At 37.3% G+C, this 17,918-nt stretch overlaps 1 protein-coding gene across 9 annotated transcripts in view; it reads left to right on the top strand.

Annotated features, from left to right (window-relative positions):
• prdm16 (PR domain containing 16) overlaps nt 1-17,918 on the top strand; it is a 261,281-nt gene that overhangs the window by 79,653 nt on the left and 163,710 nt on the right. For all 9 annotated transcript variants that reach the window (XM_079827679.1, XM_079827678.1, XM_079827676.1 and 6 more), the window contains one exon: nt 7,691-8,040. In XM_079827679.1, the coding sequence (XP_079683805.1) occupies nt 7,691-8,040 (350 nt within the window). The remainder of the gene's footprint in view (nt 1-7,690; nt 8,041-17,918) is intronic.

The raw sequence follows: 17,918 nt of genomic DNA, 5'->3' as shown, positions 1-17,918 counted from the left end.
GTGTAGAAAATCGCAACTTTTCATTTTCAGTTGGTCTTAGCAGACGATGTAACTGTAGAAGAGTCAAGTTTTAAATAGGAAAAATATTGAAAGTGTCTTTGGTCATTTTTTGAATGAGATGCTAATGGACTGATCAGAATCAATGATGTATGCTAAGCTATGCTAAAAGTGCTACCGCCAGATACAAAGATCGGCTGAATGTAAAAAGTTAAGCTTCCATAGGCATGAACTGAAAACGCACCAAACTGGACATGCACTGTGCAGCCGTGAATGACTGACAATTCAGCCGTGAATGAATGCCGGTCGTCCGTGCTCATTTTAGTTTCGTTTCAAATTAGCGCCAATTTGGGGCGGGTTGCTTGAATTGTGGGTTCATGAAAACACAACAACAAAACTGTACAATGACAAACTCACGCATTTTGCTTTGAAACCAAATCTTCCGTGATCATCTGGTTTGTCATCACCTCACTCTCTGATGAATGAAATCTGACTACTGCTGCGTTTGTGCTGCGACGCTCATTCGGCTCGTGCTGTATTGAACAGACACGTTCAGTTTTTAATTGCAGTGTCTGTTCTCTAACTGAACTGAAATTATTTTATTACTATAAAAATGAAAAGGACAGTGGGGTGGTGCCACGGTGGGCAAGAGATGTAACCGGTAGGCATGGCTTGGGAGTGGCCTCTTAGGGCAGCAAAGCAAGTGCATTCTGCGAGTTGTTGTCTTTCATCCATTTGAGCCAAAAATTTATTTTCTGGCTTTTCTCAGTCAAGAAGGCACCAACTTCAAATATTTCACATTTCTACTACATAAATGACCCAATTTAAAATACACATTCCTCTATATCTATATTCCTCAGTATCCCTTTAAACACTACTAAATCTCCCACTTAAAATTAATCTTGCACCAAAAACACACACATTATAAAACACTTAATTTTAGCATTTACTCTCCCTTTTGAGTGTCAATTAAGCATGCTGAGAAATATAAATCCCAGCCCAGTTTCAGTTAAATTTAAGCTTGTCTATACTAAAGTTCAAGTTCATAAACTCAAAACAATGAAACAGGTCAGATGACTTATAGGGCCCTATTTTAACGATCTGAAACGCAAGTGTCAAAACGCGAAGCGCAAGTAACTTTGTGGGCGGGTCTCGGCGCTGTTGCTATTTTCCCGGCGGGATAAATGGCTCTTGCGCCCGGCGCAAATCTAAAATGGGTTGGTCTGAAGTAGCTTCATTATTCATAGGTGTGGTTTGGGCGTAACGTGAATAAACCAATCCGAGCGTCATCCAACATTCCCTTTAAAAGCAGGTGCGCAAGTTCCATTATGGATTGCTATTATTATGGCGTATTTACCAGGCGCACGCCAGGAGCGGTTCACAGCCGATGAGACTGATGTTCTTGTAAGAGCAGTGAAAGACAGAGAAGTGAAGTTGTAATGTTGTACATTATGGTAAAGGTGATTTCACAGTCTTTTTTTTTTTTTCAGTCTTTCAGTTTTTTCAGTTTTTCAGTCGATTTTTGTTCCTGGTTCTTGACGGACAAACCAATTTGTCAGATGTCCTTATATACATATATGTCTTGCCACTATTGGACAAACAGGTCTTATCCTTAATTATTACAATTAGCCTGAATCATTTGTAAGCTAGATTTATGCCTATTTTTTCACATCTTCGTGGCACACCACAATGATTTCCGTCATCTCATGTGTTAATATTTTTTTAGTGTAACAATTTATGATTTGCAAAAATAACTGTTGCATCTGTGTAGATTACATGAGCAAAGTGTATGCGCGTTGTGCACGCTATACATTATGGTCAAGCATGCGCCCTTAAAATAGCATAATGAACAACGCGTAACGCGCCACTGACTTTAGACTAGGTTTATTCTGGTCAGTGGCGCAATTGTTTAATCGAACAGCAAAATAGCACCAGGGATTGTTTGCGCCGGAACACGCCTCCTTTTTTGCGCTGACCCGCCCAGGGAGCGCAAGTGCATTCACTAGTTTAGCGACGTGCTTCTGTGGAGGGAAAAGCGCGCTTTGCGCGGGTGCAAAATAGGAATGACACATGCGTCGGTGTACAAAGTCAATTGCGCTGGGTGCAAGATAGGGCCCATAATGTGTCAGTTTTGTGAACTCAAAAGAAAAAAGAAAGTTCTAAATAATCATAAAAGTTAATTTGTTTGAACTAATTTGTTTAATTTCAGTTGACTCTACTCAAATTTTGCATGAAGTATGTATCTTGACAGCAAGTGAGTCGTGCAACTTTTTAATTTAAAGACAGGCGTAGTTTGTTATTAAACCACTGTTTAAGAGCAGAGCCATTCTGAATCACAGAAAACAGAATCATGAACTGCTCATATGTAAAATAACACAGTGCTGCAATTCCCTCTGAAATATTCTGTGCATTTATTTTTTTCATTTAATAGAATCACTGCCTTTGCAATTTGATAATTGCACTAAGCCATATTGAGATTATGGTGTATCACGATTAACGAATGGAGCAATATGAGCTGCATACCAAAGCTTAATATTTAGCATCAGTTTTTATTTTTTTATTTTTTTATCTCTAACCTATGCACAAAAATATTATAATGATAATTGCCTTAGCAAACACCACTAACTAGTTCTTTGGTGAGCTGTGAATGAACCTCAAATGTCAATGAGTTTGGGATTTGGAATTTATATGGGGTTTATTGTTAGAAGATGTAGATAATGAGGCTCTAGTTGAGCAGCTCTAGCACAAATTCACTTGTTGAAATTACATATGAAATGTATGTAGGTCAAAGGCCTGAGATTGCTGGACTAGTACAGATCTTCAGGAAGAAGAACACAGAGCCTGGCAGTGTCTCCTCTCGACTCTATAGCAGCTTGCAATAATAAAGGCCCCTGTTCTCCTGCTTAAGTGACGCTTTTACAATTTATCAAATAAATCTGATGCCTTCATGTCTACGGCCCGGCTGCACAGTAGTTTCCAGTGGAATAACAAAGCAGAACAAGCGTTTCATTGTGGCCGTAGCTCAGAGTAGAGAAGGACCCCCAAGGTGCGAATTAATGATGACGGCCTGATGTAATCAGGATAAACAGTTCAGTATAAGAGTGAGAGCAAACAGAGACAGAAGAAGGCACTTCACTTCCGGGAGACATTTTGAACATCAGTCTCCAACAGAGATCCCTATCCCAAAGAACGCCAGAGCCTCAGTTTAAAATGCTTCTTTATTCAGTCCACCCTTCTGGTAGCTTGGTAGATTTTTAACTTGTGGCATGGAATCTGGTTCACATTGCAGCTAATTCTGGCCAAGAACCGCTCACTTAGACAGGACGAGACCATCTGACTGACATTGAAACCAACCAACATTTGTCACAATGTTTTTGTTTTTACGTGCCCTGTGTCTTGGAAGTTACATAAGGGCAGCCAATCGGTGAACGCGATTTCAACATCTTTGTTGATCCTCAAACAACATTCCAATCAATCAATCAGATTTGAGGGATTGTGTGCTTCTGCATCAGTGTTATTCACCTATCATTTCCCTATAATTTTAGGGATAGTTTATGGGTAGGGTTAGGTTTAGGGGCAGGAAAATGGTTAAGACTAAATTCTCGGGCAGGAATGTTGTTCCAGGATAAACAAAATATGTTGACCCAGAGACATGTCTTACTTAGCAAAATCACAGCAGCCAATCACATCTAAACAGAAGATATTGTATGTTTCAAAAAGTCAGTCCACAGATTTTGGCCGGTCCGTGGCGGTGCCATCGGAGATTTCAAAGAAGTTTTCACACCCAGCTCGATTGGAGCATTTGTTTCCGTACCAGGTGTGTTTTCTCCCTTAGGGGCCGTTTACACAACACCCTTTTCAACTAAAAACGGAAAACTTTTTATGCGTTTTGGATGTTCATTTACACTGAAAATGCAAAAAAAAAAAAAAAAAAAAAAGGGGGTGTGTCCACGTAAGCTACAAAACAGCAAATTTGTGAAAACGGTGACATCCTTCGTATGTGTATTACATGTTCAATCTATAAGTGCAAAATGTTTCTTAACGAGTGACATCGCCAACTGCTGGCCTGGCATGTATAATGCAGTGTTTTAGTCATTTTTGAAGATCCTTGTGAACAGGAATAGCTTTGACAACATTGTTGTCTGCATGCGAAAAAGGACATTGTTGTCGTGTAAACATACCCTTTGTTCGGTTTGTTTAGGCATATATGAACATGGAAATCATGTTCGGATCAACACCAAAACAATCAATCCGAGATCGCCTGAACAAGGTAGTTTCAGTCCAATTGAAAACGCATTCTGTGGTGAGAACGGACTGACCCAACGGACCAACAAACCTGTATTAGACAATCTGTATCATAATTCATAATGGGAAGTGTGTTGCGGTTAACTTGTCAATCCATCTTGATGATGCTATGAGGAAGATAAACAGGTGTACTCTGACCAATGAGAGGAAAGTTTTTCTCACATGCGACATGCAAATGTTTTCTCAAAGCGAACCGAACCAAGAAGCAACATTGTAACAATTTAAGTCCATGTTTTGGAACAAAGCGAATGATATGTCTGAAAACTTCTGAAAACTTCCCATTTGGGGAAGCAACATATATGTTTGTGAAAATTGTCTTGTGTTCTGATGGTTCTGATGTTTTGTTCATCACAATTAAGTCCATTAAACGTAATTTAAATCATTCTTCTAGTGTAGCTATCTGTTTGTACAATACAGCCTTTTTAACTGGAGTATTTAATAGATTTTCCAACCCTTTCTATGGTTGTTGAAAATTTACTCGGGTCATATGCCAAAAATGAGAAGGGGAAAAAAAGTTTTAATGGTTTGAAAACACTTTTGATTCTTGCAAACAGCACCAGATAGGCAGTGGTTATAAAACTTTAACTGATCTGTGAAAAGGGGAAGCTACTACTGGGCCACATGTTCTTAAGTTAATTGCCTGGCTGCTTTGAGACTCTAATGAAAGTCTGATCATTAAAGAAATTGGTAAAACATTTCTTTGCCCTCAAAATCGCAAGATGACGCAGGATCTGTTTTAAAAGCTTTTCTTGTTTTTTTTACTATGGAGCTTTTTACATGATACATCCCCTGATTTTTGAGAATTGCTGGTTTTTAAAAAGGTTTTGTCACAAACATTTGCATTTCCAGTCCCGCACCAACTTTGCATACTGTAAGTAACCATGGGAAGCTAGGACATCTTTAGATTTAAAGAAATAGTTCACCCAGTTATGAAAATTCTGTCATCAATTACTCACCCTCATGCCATTCCAAAACCAAAAGACTTAAGTTCATGTTCTAAGAACAAATCTCACTGGTTCTTGCAAAAGCTCAAATGTGCTTGCTTGATATGTGAGAACAAACCTCACTGGTTTGTCAAGAAAGTATGTTTCAGCGGTTATTCTATATGCTCTATGTATGTGTGGTAAACAATGTTTATATGGCAATAACTGCCTAAATTAAATCTGTTCATCAAATAAAGCGATTTTGACTCTTTAGAAGACTCGGTTCAAAATGCTTGAAAATTACTTTTTTGAGTGTCAAATTTTTAGGTGGATGGACTTTCAATGGAGGGACAGAAATCTCTCAATTTCTTTTATTTCCCTCTCTCATGTTCTTTCTCACTACCTTTTAACTGTCTGGGTGAAACCACTGTCTTTTGACTTGAAGCCAACCTAGCAGTAACTACAATTTATACTTATTCATGCTGTTGCTTATAAGTAAACAGCGTTTGAATGTGAGAGAAAACAGGTTGGAGTCATAAACTTGTGTTCTTGGCAGCATTGGCAGGGGGGCCGAGTCTGGTTGATTGGAAGCACTCCTGGTGTAATTGCGGCCTAGTTAGCCCTGATTGCTGGTCCTGTGTTTGGATAGCAAACTGCAGTAGTGCTGCTACAAATTACAGCGAGTTCATCCATGCGTACTTGCATAGTTGTCATCATGGATACCGATCGAAAGTGTCTTGTGTTTTGCCTCAGACCCCAGCTAAGAAATTTTAGAACACCGATGCAGGTGAGATGTGTCAGGATCTGGTTTGGAGAACGGATTGCATTTGGGGCAGTAGTTTAGCGTAATCTCTCCAAGATTGACAGCTACAGCTCAGATGGTCCTTTCCTAGGGCTTGATATGTGTAGAACTAATGCAGAGAAACAGAACCTATTTTTAGCAATCTGAGTTTTACCTTTTGCTAGCATGAATGATGAGTACCATAATTATGCTGTCAGGCAAAGAGTGACAATAAACATAGATGGCTGGCAGTGGCGTCAGGCCACAGGGTCATTTGCGGCTATTATTTGTAAAATGATCAGACAGGAAATGGTGGTAACTATGAAATAAATGGGATCGTCCCTGTGCCAGACTCTCTAACTTACAGAAGATCTAACAAAGCTTTTTTTTCATTTAGATAGATCGTCCTATTCACAGATCAGTGCACATCACTGTATAACCAGCAATAGAAAAATAAAAGTTGGGTTTGAATTGTTCATGCTTGTTTCAATGGCTTGATAAGGTTGGTGGTCTCTTGTTAGTTGGTGGGGCAAAGTGGTTAAGAACATGGACTTGTGACAGAAAGCTTGATGGTTTATTCTCCACATGGAATTATGCTTATTTTCCTCATACTTATGGTAAGCAATTTGAACAACCCATATCCCTAAGTATTAAACTTAGACCCGTTCTCACGTTCCGCACAGATTGTGTTACGGATATGAATGATACCTTAAGTTGTATGGCTTGTTGAGTGTATGCTATTAATTTTCGAAGTGATCAGGGAGGGGAAATGCCATTGACTTACATTTAAAGGAGGGAACTAACCCATTTCAAGACCAGAACATCATAGAGACTTGAGCGTTGACTCTTTTGACTTGGGCCACTACAACTAAACAACACCCTGGCAGCCTGCAAGAACATCATTGTGAAAATGAGTTTTGCACAGACTAAAAGCCCATTCACACCAGGGAAAATAATTATAAAGTTATAATAATAATTCTTATTCTGTGGGAATAAGGAAGTCCATACAATAGTTATTCAGGTAATGAACACTAGAAGAACTATATTGTTGGAATAATTTTTGCTAATGAATGATAAAAAACATTGATAGCCAAACAGAATCCACCAACTTTAAAGAGTTCAAGCATGACGGCATGATTGCAGGGCACACTTATGAAAAATGTACATTCTGTTATTATTTGCCCATTATTTTCCCCATAGGTTGTTCCAACCCTGTATAATGTTTTTTTTCTTCTTCTGTGGAACACAAATATGATTTTTAATCATCATTTAATTATTTAATTAAGAATCTTCAAATAGTTTGTGTCTGTCAAGCTCCAAAATGTAAGAAACACCACAAAATTAAATAAGAGAAGCCAATGATTACCATTTGATTTGATTTCAAAGCTATAGTGCAAGATTTTCAGATTTGTTATCCTTTTTGGAGCCCCAAACACATGGTCACTATGGACAGTCATTACATGGAAAAGAGATGCTTGAACATTCTTCAAAAGTTCTCCTTTTGTGTTCAATTGCATGTTTGGAGCGACATGAGTAATAATGACAGAATTGTAAATAATCACTTTCAAAATCAGCAAATTAAATACAACGGTAAACTGGAGAAATGTGGCTGAAGAACGTTTGTCGTGCTTTGCATCTCTTTATTCTGCTAATGTATTGCAAATGTCTCTGTATCTTCTTTCAGATGACAGTGAGGCAGTAGACAGCATGTACGACACAGAGCCCAATCTCGTGACTGGCGAGAGCGCGGAAGAGGAGACAGAAGACAGCATCATGTCCCCCATTGCGGTGGGGCCCACGTCCCCTCAGCCCTGCAATGAGGACTTCACTCCTAAAGAGGGTTCACCCTATGAGGTGCCCGTCTACATTCCCGATGATATTCCCATCCCTGCTGACTTGGAGCTCCGCGAGTCGTCTGTTCCAGGGGCTGGCCTTGGAATCTGGGCTAAAGTCAAAATTCGGATGGGAGAACGCTTCGGACCATACAACGGACTGCAGAGCGCCACGGTAAAAGAGACCACTTATGGATGGGAGGTACGTGGAGATGATATAGCGTGCACTTTACATATTGTTTTTATTAGCATTATCAGAAAGTTAGTTGAAATACTATTGAGTTTGTTTTGAGTTTAAAAAACACAATTTAGGCCCTGTCCCAAATGGCTCACTTGAAGTGGACATGCAGTCTTTTAGGCTTCTTTCAAGCATGTCCGCACTGGTTTGGCTGACTTCAAAGTGTTCTAGGACACAAGAACATTAAGTCCAAGCAACAGTACTTCACCAAAGGGTGGACTCGTAGGGGGTCTGCAAGGGTCAAGGGCTCCATTTGAGACAGAACCTTAGTTTAGACTATGAAGATGAACAGGGCCTCCAGTGATTCAAGGCTCAATTTGACTGGTGTATGTGGTAAGTCAACCCTGCGGTGACTAGCTCACAGCCTGTGGGAAAGACATGAGCACATTATGGGGTAAAGATGTTCATTCCATGTCTCTGGGGTTTTTTTTCTTCGTTTTCCTTTTCTTTTCCATCCATCCCTGAATTTCATTTAATGGTGATTTTCAAAACCCTGATTACTGAAGATATCAGCTTTTCTCTTCTGCCTACATCTATTAGAATACACTCATTTGGTCACGCCACATGATATGGGTTATGGGAGACGCGTGGCATTTGCGTGGAGCCATATTGAACTATTAATTTTCATTTCAACATGACATCGGAGGATATTGAAGTTGCTTCGGTAAGCTCATTAGGGCGCATGCTGATTCCCCCCACATGACTGATCAGACGTGAGCCGCTCTCTCTCTCTTTTTCTTTTCTCTCACTCTGTGTACTCTGCTTCACTGATATATACCATTACACTCATTTAGAATTACATATGAGCAGGGCCGTTGTGGAGCAACCAGAAAATAAAGGCAGATAAATGTGTATGCACACTATAAACAGTATGTTATTTCACTCACCTGACCCACTGCATTTGTAAAAAAAAAGAAAAAGAAAAAGAAAAAAAGTGCAGTATACAACCAGAGCACAGAATGAAATACTGTGTCCCAGCTTTAATTTTTATTGCAAAGATTAAACCAGGAAACATTATTAACACGTTTTTTTAAGAACTCTTTGCACTTTTTTTTTCACAATATAGACTTAAAAATGCAAAAAAAAACATTTTATTATATATATACACACACACACACACACACACACACACATATATATATATATATATATATATATATATATATATATATATATATATATATATATATATATATATATATATATTAGGGGCCACGCACCTTTAGAAATCGTTGGCGTTCTTCTTCTTCCACTCTGGTAGTCTATGGCAGCCCATAGAACCGCTTGAGGGGAATTTGAAATTTGGCACACAGAGGACAGTCCAAATATTCACCATAGCAAATTTGGAGTCTCTAACTCAATCCCTCTAGTGCCACCACCTGTCCAAAGTTTGACTTATGTTTGTGCTAATAACTTTTAAATCTTAAGGGCTAGAAACAAAATACATTTCCCTCTGATTCCTTGGCTCAAGCTGATTCGATTGGACCCTATGATGTAATTTTCCGCCATTTCGAATTTTCGTCTTAGGCCGTTGCTCTGATTTTCATACAAATTTAACCAGATTATCTTCAGACCATGCTGACAAAAAATATGGAATTCAAGTTGATTCGTCTACCCGTTCTTGAAAATGTGCAATTTTGCCATAGTCAGCCAAACTTCCTGTCCGCCATTTTGAATTTCTTTAAAAACCTCATTTTTCGATCTCCTCCTACACCGTTTGTCCGATTTTCACCAAATTTGATTCAGATCCCCTTCAGACTCTTTCACCTCTCTCTGACCCCACCACATCAATTTTTATTGCGCCACCTATTGGTCGAAAGTGATAAACCATTAAATCATATTATTAGTGACTGTATCTATGATTTTTCAGCCATTTTGCCTAAAACCATCTTAAATTGTCTTTAATTGCTCATTGTTGCAGTTGGCGTGTCTTATCTTCGCTTGGCCCTAATAATTGCTGCTTGCAGCTATATTTCTTATTATTATTATTATTATTATTATTATTATTATTATTATTATTACTTGGCAGTATGCAGTACACTATAGCATTCCAAAAATAGTCATTGAAACATGCAATAATCAGTTAGCTAAACTCCATGCTTTCATACTTTTTTTTATCTCAAGGAATTCATATTTTCTGCTTTTGACGTGCCTAGTTTTATTCCCCAGAAAAGGCATTCTAACGGTCTTGCTGCTTTGGGTTGGATTCGCCACTAATGATGCTCATCAGAATACGACCCCAAGAGAAAGCTTCTCTCTCTATCTGTCTCTCTCTTACTGTCTCTGTCCGCCTGACACAACGCTCAAGTTTCAGCCCTAATTTACACGCTCAAGTACTTTGGCTTTATGTTTTATAAAGAGTACACTCAAGGCCCTGGTTGACAACGTAACGATTGACAAGGAGCACATCTATGGGTATTTGCTCATGCACACACACACACATACACACACTTGCTAAAGACCGGAGAGACATCTGTTGGACCATCTGTGACAAACCATCTATAAAAATGATACTTGTTAGCAGCTGCCGGAAAGCGGATGACAGTGTGTTGTCTTGATTTTAGGATTTTCTGTTTAATTGCATTATTTATTTTCTTGTGAATTTTAATGGCCTTTTTCAGTGTTAAATACTTCCCCCAATCCCAGCTTAATATGCAGATAACTATAAGTTAAGAATAAACAAAAAACCCTTCCTGTTTAGTGACTCTGTGGTAGTTTCAAAACATTGCCCTGTTTGTTTGAGCATCATCAAACAGTAACACAGCAACAACCTATGGCGTGATGTTGGGGTGGAGCTATCTGTTTGTCCGGCCAGTGACAGACGGGGAAATATTTTTGAAATTATTTTGTTGCAGTTAATGGTGTAGAAACCACACTCTTCACCTTTCACTCACGGCTGTTACAGCTATACTCTGTGTTAAGTTTTAGGGCATTATATGTTTTACTCAAAAGACAAATTAAAACAATCATTCTGAAACCTCAAGCTCATAAAACATCTGCTTTAAAAGGTGGAAAAATAAAAGAAAATATCTAAGCCACATCCTGTCTGCCTCATTCGCCATGGTTGGAGGGTTTTGTGCTCTTATTAGAGATAGTCATAACAGTCAGACACAGATAGCCATCGCTGCTGTCCCTGAGGAGCTGGACTCGGCTACGTCATCACGCCGCCCGACCCTTAGAAAAATAGACAGAAGTGAGAGAGCAGAGCAGCTAAGAGCAAAAAGTCAGAGGTGTTAATAGAGCGGGATTACAGACCGGCCACAATGGGCCAAACACAGACAGATATCCACCGAGTGTTTGAATCACGGATCATATGCGCTAAGAGCTCACATGGTTTCTCATGACTGCAAAACATGTATATGCTGGATAATCAATGTCATGCTCTAAGGTCTGTGGTACAATCATGACTTTTCCACATTTTAGGCTCAAAATACATGCAAACAAAACATGCAATTCCTTATTCATTGCTTCATAGCTTAACTCAAATAGGGATCCTCATTTTGCTAAGCTTAGTTGAAATTTCTAAAAGCCTGCTCCCTATAAACAGAATATTTGTACAACCCCAAATCAGAAAAAGTTGGGACAGTATGGAAAACGCAAAAAAAAAAGAAGAAGTGATTTCTAAATTTACGTTGACTTGTATTTCATTGCAGACAATATGAACACAAAATATTTCATGTTTTGTCTTGTCAACTTCATGTCATTTGTAAATATGCATCCTTTCCTGTCATTCAGACCTGCAACACATTTCAAAAAAAGTTGTGACAGGAGCAATTTAGGGCTAGTAATGAGGTAAAATGGTTAAATAATGATGTGATTTGAAACAGGTGATGTCAACAGGTGATTGTTATTATGATTTGGTACAAAAGCAGCATCCAAGAAAGGTCTAATCCTTTAGGAGCAAAGATGGGCCGAGGATCGCCAGTTTGCCAACAAATATGTGAGAAAATGATTGAAATGTTTAAAAACAATGTTCCTCAAAGAAAGATAGGAAGAGATTTGGATATTTCACATTCAACAGTGCATAACATAATTAAAAGATTCAAGGAATCTGGAGGAATTTCAGTGCGTAAAGGACAAGGGCGCAAGCCTAAGCTGAACAACCGTGATCTCCGATCCCTCAGGCGGCACTGCATCAAGAATCGTCATTCATCTATAAGCGATATCACCACATGGGCTCAGGACTACTTTGGCAAACCTTTGTCAAGTACCACAATACGTAGTTACATCCACAAATGCCAGTTAAAACTGTACTGTGCCAAAAGGAAGCCCTATGTTAACGGTGTCCAGAAGCGCCGTCGACTTCTCTGGGCTCGGAGGCATCTGGGATGGACCATCACACAGTGGAAACGTGTACTGTGGTCAGATGAATCAGTATTTCAGGTATTTTTTGGGAGGAAAAGTCCAGAAGCCAGGGTCTGTCATGGTATGGGGTTGTGTCAGTGCCCTTGGCAAAGGTAACTTGCACTTCTGTGAAGGCACCAGTAATGCTGAAAAGTACATAGAGATTTTGGAGCATAATATGCTGCCTTCAAGAAGACATCTTTTCCAGGGACGTCCATGCATATTTCAACAAGACAATGCAAAACCACATTCTGCACACATTACAAAGTCCTGGCTGCGGAGGAAGAGGGTATGGGTACTTGACTGGCCTGCCTGCATCTGCAATAGAGAATTTTGAAGCGCAAAATGCGACAACGAAGACCCCGTACTGTTGCCCACCTTAAGACTTGTTTGCAGGAAGAATGGGACAAAATTACACCTGAAACACTTCATCACTTGGTGTCTTCAGTCCTTAAACGTCTTTTAAGTGTTGTGAAAAGGAGTGGCAACATTACAAAGTGGTAAATGCTTTATTGTCCCAACTTTTTTTGAAATGTGTTGCAGGTCTGAATGACAGGAAAGGATGCATATTTACAAATGACATGAAGTTGACCAGACAAAACATGAAATATTTTGTGTTCATATTGTCTGCAATGAAATACAAGTCAAAATAAATTTAGAAATCACTTCTTTTTTTTTTGCGTTTTCCATACTGTCCCAACTTTTTCTGATTTGGGGTTGTACATAAACACAAATATTTTGTAATTTTTTATTTTATAAAAAAAATGTCTTTGATAATAGCTTATTTGATCTGTTTTGGGGTTTGGGTATTTGTCATCTGGTCAGACTGGAAGACAAGCCCATTGTGAAAATGTAATGTAGTGTTTTCAGACACTTAATTGCAATTAAATGGAAATGTATTACATTTTAAATTCATATTGTATACAGCTGAACTTGTGGTTTATTATAGGACTTAAGAACTTCTTTATATGAAATTTCATAATTACTTCTATCGTCTTTGAAATATGGTGAAATTGTAAAGTGACAAACATTTATTGTAAACTAAAATATACTTTCATATATTTTCTATTGAAACTTGTGTAATGTATTTAAGTATACTTGTAATAACTAAGTTACAGTCAAATTGACATTTAAAAATATATTAACTTTAAATGCAATATCGAATAACAGTGCAGTTAAAATTATAATCAAGTACTTTACATGTGCTTTGTCACATCAGATTGTGTACTTCTTTTAAAGCATGACAAAATATTATTAAAACAGAATGATTTAAAATGCAATTTAAAGTCAAAATTTTGTTTACACTTTACTATTTAAAGGTATTCATAATGTATGTTAAAATGCATTTTATCTTTTCATAAATAATTGTAACCAAAGTTAAAATGCTATTTGCATATTATAATGTTCTTTGAAATATTTGAAATTGGTTATTTGTCAAGTGTTTTAATGGATTATACTTGCCAAAGGCGTAACATAAGTATTAAAATGTATTAAAAATGTTACAGTTATTCATGATTGTGCAATGCATTAAGGTGCATTACAAGACATTATTAATTATTTAAAATACTTTTATAATGCATTATAAATTAATGCTTTAAGTAAAGTGTTACAAAACTTTTATTTTGACTTTTTTTTTAAGTGTACTTAAGTGTGCGGTCTCAAAAGTGTACTATTTTTAAGTAGCCTTTTATTATATTAATATTATTTTATCTGCAAGTACAGTTTTTTAAGATGTGAAAAACACTAGAAAGTGCACATTCAATACAGTTATTCACACATCTTTTTTTCACAAGGGGCTGGTCAAACAGCTAAAAAAAAAAAAAAAACTAGTGTGTGCTTTATTTCAACATGGTTAAGTGCAGAACTTCTATCTCCTGGTCTGGCAATTTTGAGGGATTTTTGTTATCTGAGCTCATGGCAAAGCATTCTGGAATTGCATTCACCACTCGTAGGCCGAACCAATCAAAATGTGTTATATCATATTTTTTGTAATTCGATTGTTTCCAGCTATGAATAAGAGTGCAGTACATTGTCAGATTCCCCATTTCTTATGCTACCTACCTCCAACAGTCATGAATATGCCTTAAAATGCTGTCTGGATAGGCAGCTCACCAGGTTTTCGAGCAAACTGATGTCTGTGAGCGTTTGCTTGTTGCTGCAGGTGTGGGTTAATGAGAAGAGACTGCAGGTAGAACAGGAAGTCATCTTCTGTCTGTCCCCCAGGCTGTCCTGTCTCGACTGAAGAGGTGTTAACTCAGATTCATTTCAGCGAGACGGACAGCTCAATCTCCGAGATGCTTAGCCCCAGGGCTTCACTCCCAGAGACACACTCTCTCTACCCACAAAGCACTGCTCAGGAACAAGAGACAGAGCCCGTCTATTTAAAAGCCATTATGATTCTCTTTATCACAACATATTATAACACTGACCCCGGACACAGACGCTTTCAATCAGATCTGTTTCTGAGCGGGACTCTGGGGTCCCGGAGAGGAAGGTTTATAGCCAGTGGCCCTGTCGGTTTAAGGGGGTCGATGGTGTGATGGCACTAGCTGGGGTATTGACGGAAGTGCCGAACACACTATAGAACGTGAGGTGGGACGCTGGCAATCCAACGTGAGATGCTGTCAGATTAGTTCCATAGGGGACTGCTGTCACCGTGCCTTTGTGTGTGTGTCCGTCTACTGCCAGACATGACTAGAGGGGGCAGTGTGAGCACAGGCTGTGTGTGCTTCTGAATTATACATCTTCTTTTACTAGTATGTCAAGAATAAAAAATAAAAAAACAGTAGTGAAATCGACTGAGTTTTTATATGATGAATTAGTTAGGTACAATATGGAACTTTTCAAGCGGTTAAAAAACAAAACTGCAGGCATTTTGCGGAAGAACATTGTTTTGGTTGTGCTTCGGCTCTGAATGACTGTGAGGATGAATATGACCCTTCACAATGGATAATGCTTTACAAATGCCTCTGTTAGAGAGCTACATATGGCAATGTATCTGTTAAATAAAACCTTAGTTGATAAAAAAATTCAAATCCCTCATTTCTCGCCATCTCCGAAAAAGCCAAGCCAATGTTGATTCTCGTTTTATTACAAGCTCTGTCGTATTCTCTTTTTGCCAGCAGACTCTCCTCTGTTCTGTTCTGTTTTTTTTGGTGTGTTTTTTTTTAATGGGTGATTCCCTGGAGGTTTGAAATTTAGCTGCTCCATGTCGACCTTTCTTGTTCATTGTGGTAGCTAACCTCTGCCACTCTCACACCAAACACGTGTCAAAGTAACGTGTCAAACGTTTCTCTATTCACGTATATGACGGTGTGTAAGCAATTTCCTGGAAAAAACTATCCAGACATGTCTAAAATATAAACACTATATAAGCTTACCATAGTGAATCAGGGTAAGACAAAAACATGTTTTGGAAGAAGGATCGATGATGTATTGACTCTCGATGTTATTTATTTTTTTTACATAGTGTGTCTGTAATCCAAATTTATTTAACTGAATTTTAAAGGGATAGTTGCCCCCCCCCCCCCATAAAAAAAAAACATTCATCCTTTATTTATTCACCTTTATTTTCTTTCAAATCTTGTTTTTTTATTTTGTGGATCCATATTAGTATTATTTATAATTTGTTAATACATATGATTGTATATTTATATATTATAGTATTTATATATATTTTTTAACTAGCTTTTGTTTTTACATTTTCATTTTTAATTTTAGTTTAAGTTTTAGAAATTGCATGTGCTTTTTGACATTTTTTGACATAGTTTTTTATTTCTATTTAGCTTTTTTATTTCTTTTATAGATTTTTCTATTTAGCTTTATCTTTTTAGTCATTTTAGTTCTTCAATTTAAACTCATTTTCCAATGCAACATTTATTTATTTTTTCCTAAGTTAAACGGTTTCTTTATATTTAAGTTATATTTAATATTCTTTCTAATATTTGAATCTTATTTTTTTTTAGTCAACAAAAAGTTTTTCAGTAGTTTTAGTTAATACTTTGTAGAGCACCAAAAGAAAAACGCAGTACGATTATTTGATGTCTGTGAAATTAAATTAAATTTGTTCTCATTGCAAAACATGTCTTGGTGGTTCACCATATTTGAATGTTCACATGAATACTGCATAATTCACATATTCCGCTGGGAAGTGACTTTTGACTTTGAATTATTATTTGCCTTTATTTATTTATCAATGTGCTTTTTACTTCCTGAAAGTCTTTTATCTCACTTTTCCTCTGGTGCAGGACACATACAGATTTTTACATGTAAATAAAATTAGCCACCTTGGTGAGTATTTTTAGAAGTAAATGAATAGTTTATGTGGGTGGTGACACTGATATAACTTTATTTCAACAACAAACTTATAAGGAGACTCTTTATTCAACCAAGAAACAAAAGAATCAATGTATGAGGGAATCAGAGAAGGAGAAAGCTTGCTATGGCATTTCTTCAAAAGCCAGATAAATGATGTGTACACACGCCGTGCCCTGGCAGTGTCAGCGGGTGTGGTAGATTTGATGTTAAACCCAGTTTGACCTCAGTTATGTTGTTTAGTGTCATTTATCGTAAGGTTTTCTGTTCCCATCCCTTATGTTCTGATTTAAGTATGTTATGAAAATGGAAGGACGGACACTTTTTTTTTTTTTTTTTCATCAACATGTAACAGGAACTGCTTCTAAGAATCATTGGATTCTGTAATGCTTGAGCGAAACTGAACAATCTAGTTATAAGCTGTGGTAAGATACACATGCCAAACCTTTGAGACTGCAGTGAATGTATGTGCATCACAGGAGAATTCCTTCATCTTTGTGTTTTTTAAGAATAGTAATTTAGTAACCTATGCAATTTCGTTTAACTCAATATATAACCAAGTTTGTATTCTTTTCTGCACCCTTTCTTACTCACATAGGTTAAATGTCTGTGTTGCTTTAACTCTTCCCTATATTTTTGTCCATTTTGGTTGTTCTTGCTTATAAATAAGAGTTAACCTTTTTATTAGTCTATCACTGTTGCCTGTGTTTTTACTGTAGTCATTTCTGGTGTGATTTTAATGTCCAACCTATTTTGGGGTGTTGGCAAAATGACCCAAATTGTATTTTTTTTTTTTTTACCTCACAATTTTTAGAGTGTATTGTAAATTCAAAATAAAATGCACTGCATGTATTTTTTTATACAGTAAATGGCTGTAAAATAATGTCACACTGTTAATACAGCAAAATTGCAGTATTGCTGGCGTCTCTGCTGCCAGTATTTTACTGTAAAAAATACTAGAAAATACTGTATTTCGTTTTTACAGTAATATGCTGTAAAGCAATTTCACAGTTTGAATACTGTAGAATTACAGTAGATTGTTGACATCTGTGCTGCCAGTAATTTACCATTATTTTACAGATACATTTTTTAAAGTGTATTGTAAAAGGGTAAAACAATCAAATCTGTACATAAAAGACGTTTAGTACCAAAAATAAATGTAAAAAAGACAGTGAAATCTGTTT

The sequence above is a fragment of the Gobio gobio genome, assembly GCF_949357685.1.
Source record: "Gobio gobio genome assembly, chromosome: 10".
NCBI classification, from domain to species: Eukaryota; Metazoa; Chordata; class Actinopteri; order Cypriniformes; family Gobionidae; genus Gobio; species Gobio gobio.
The sequence above is the reverse complement of the archived record's forward strand: the minus strand, read 5'-3'. Positions and strand labels throughout refer to the sequence as shown.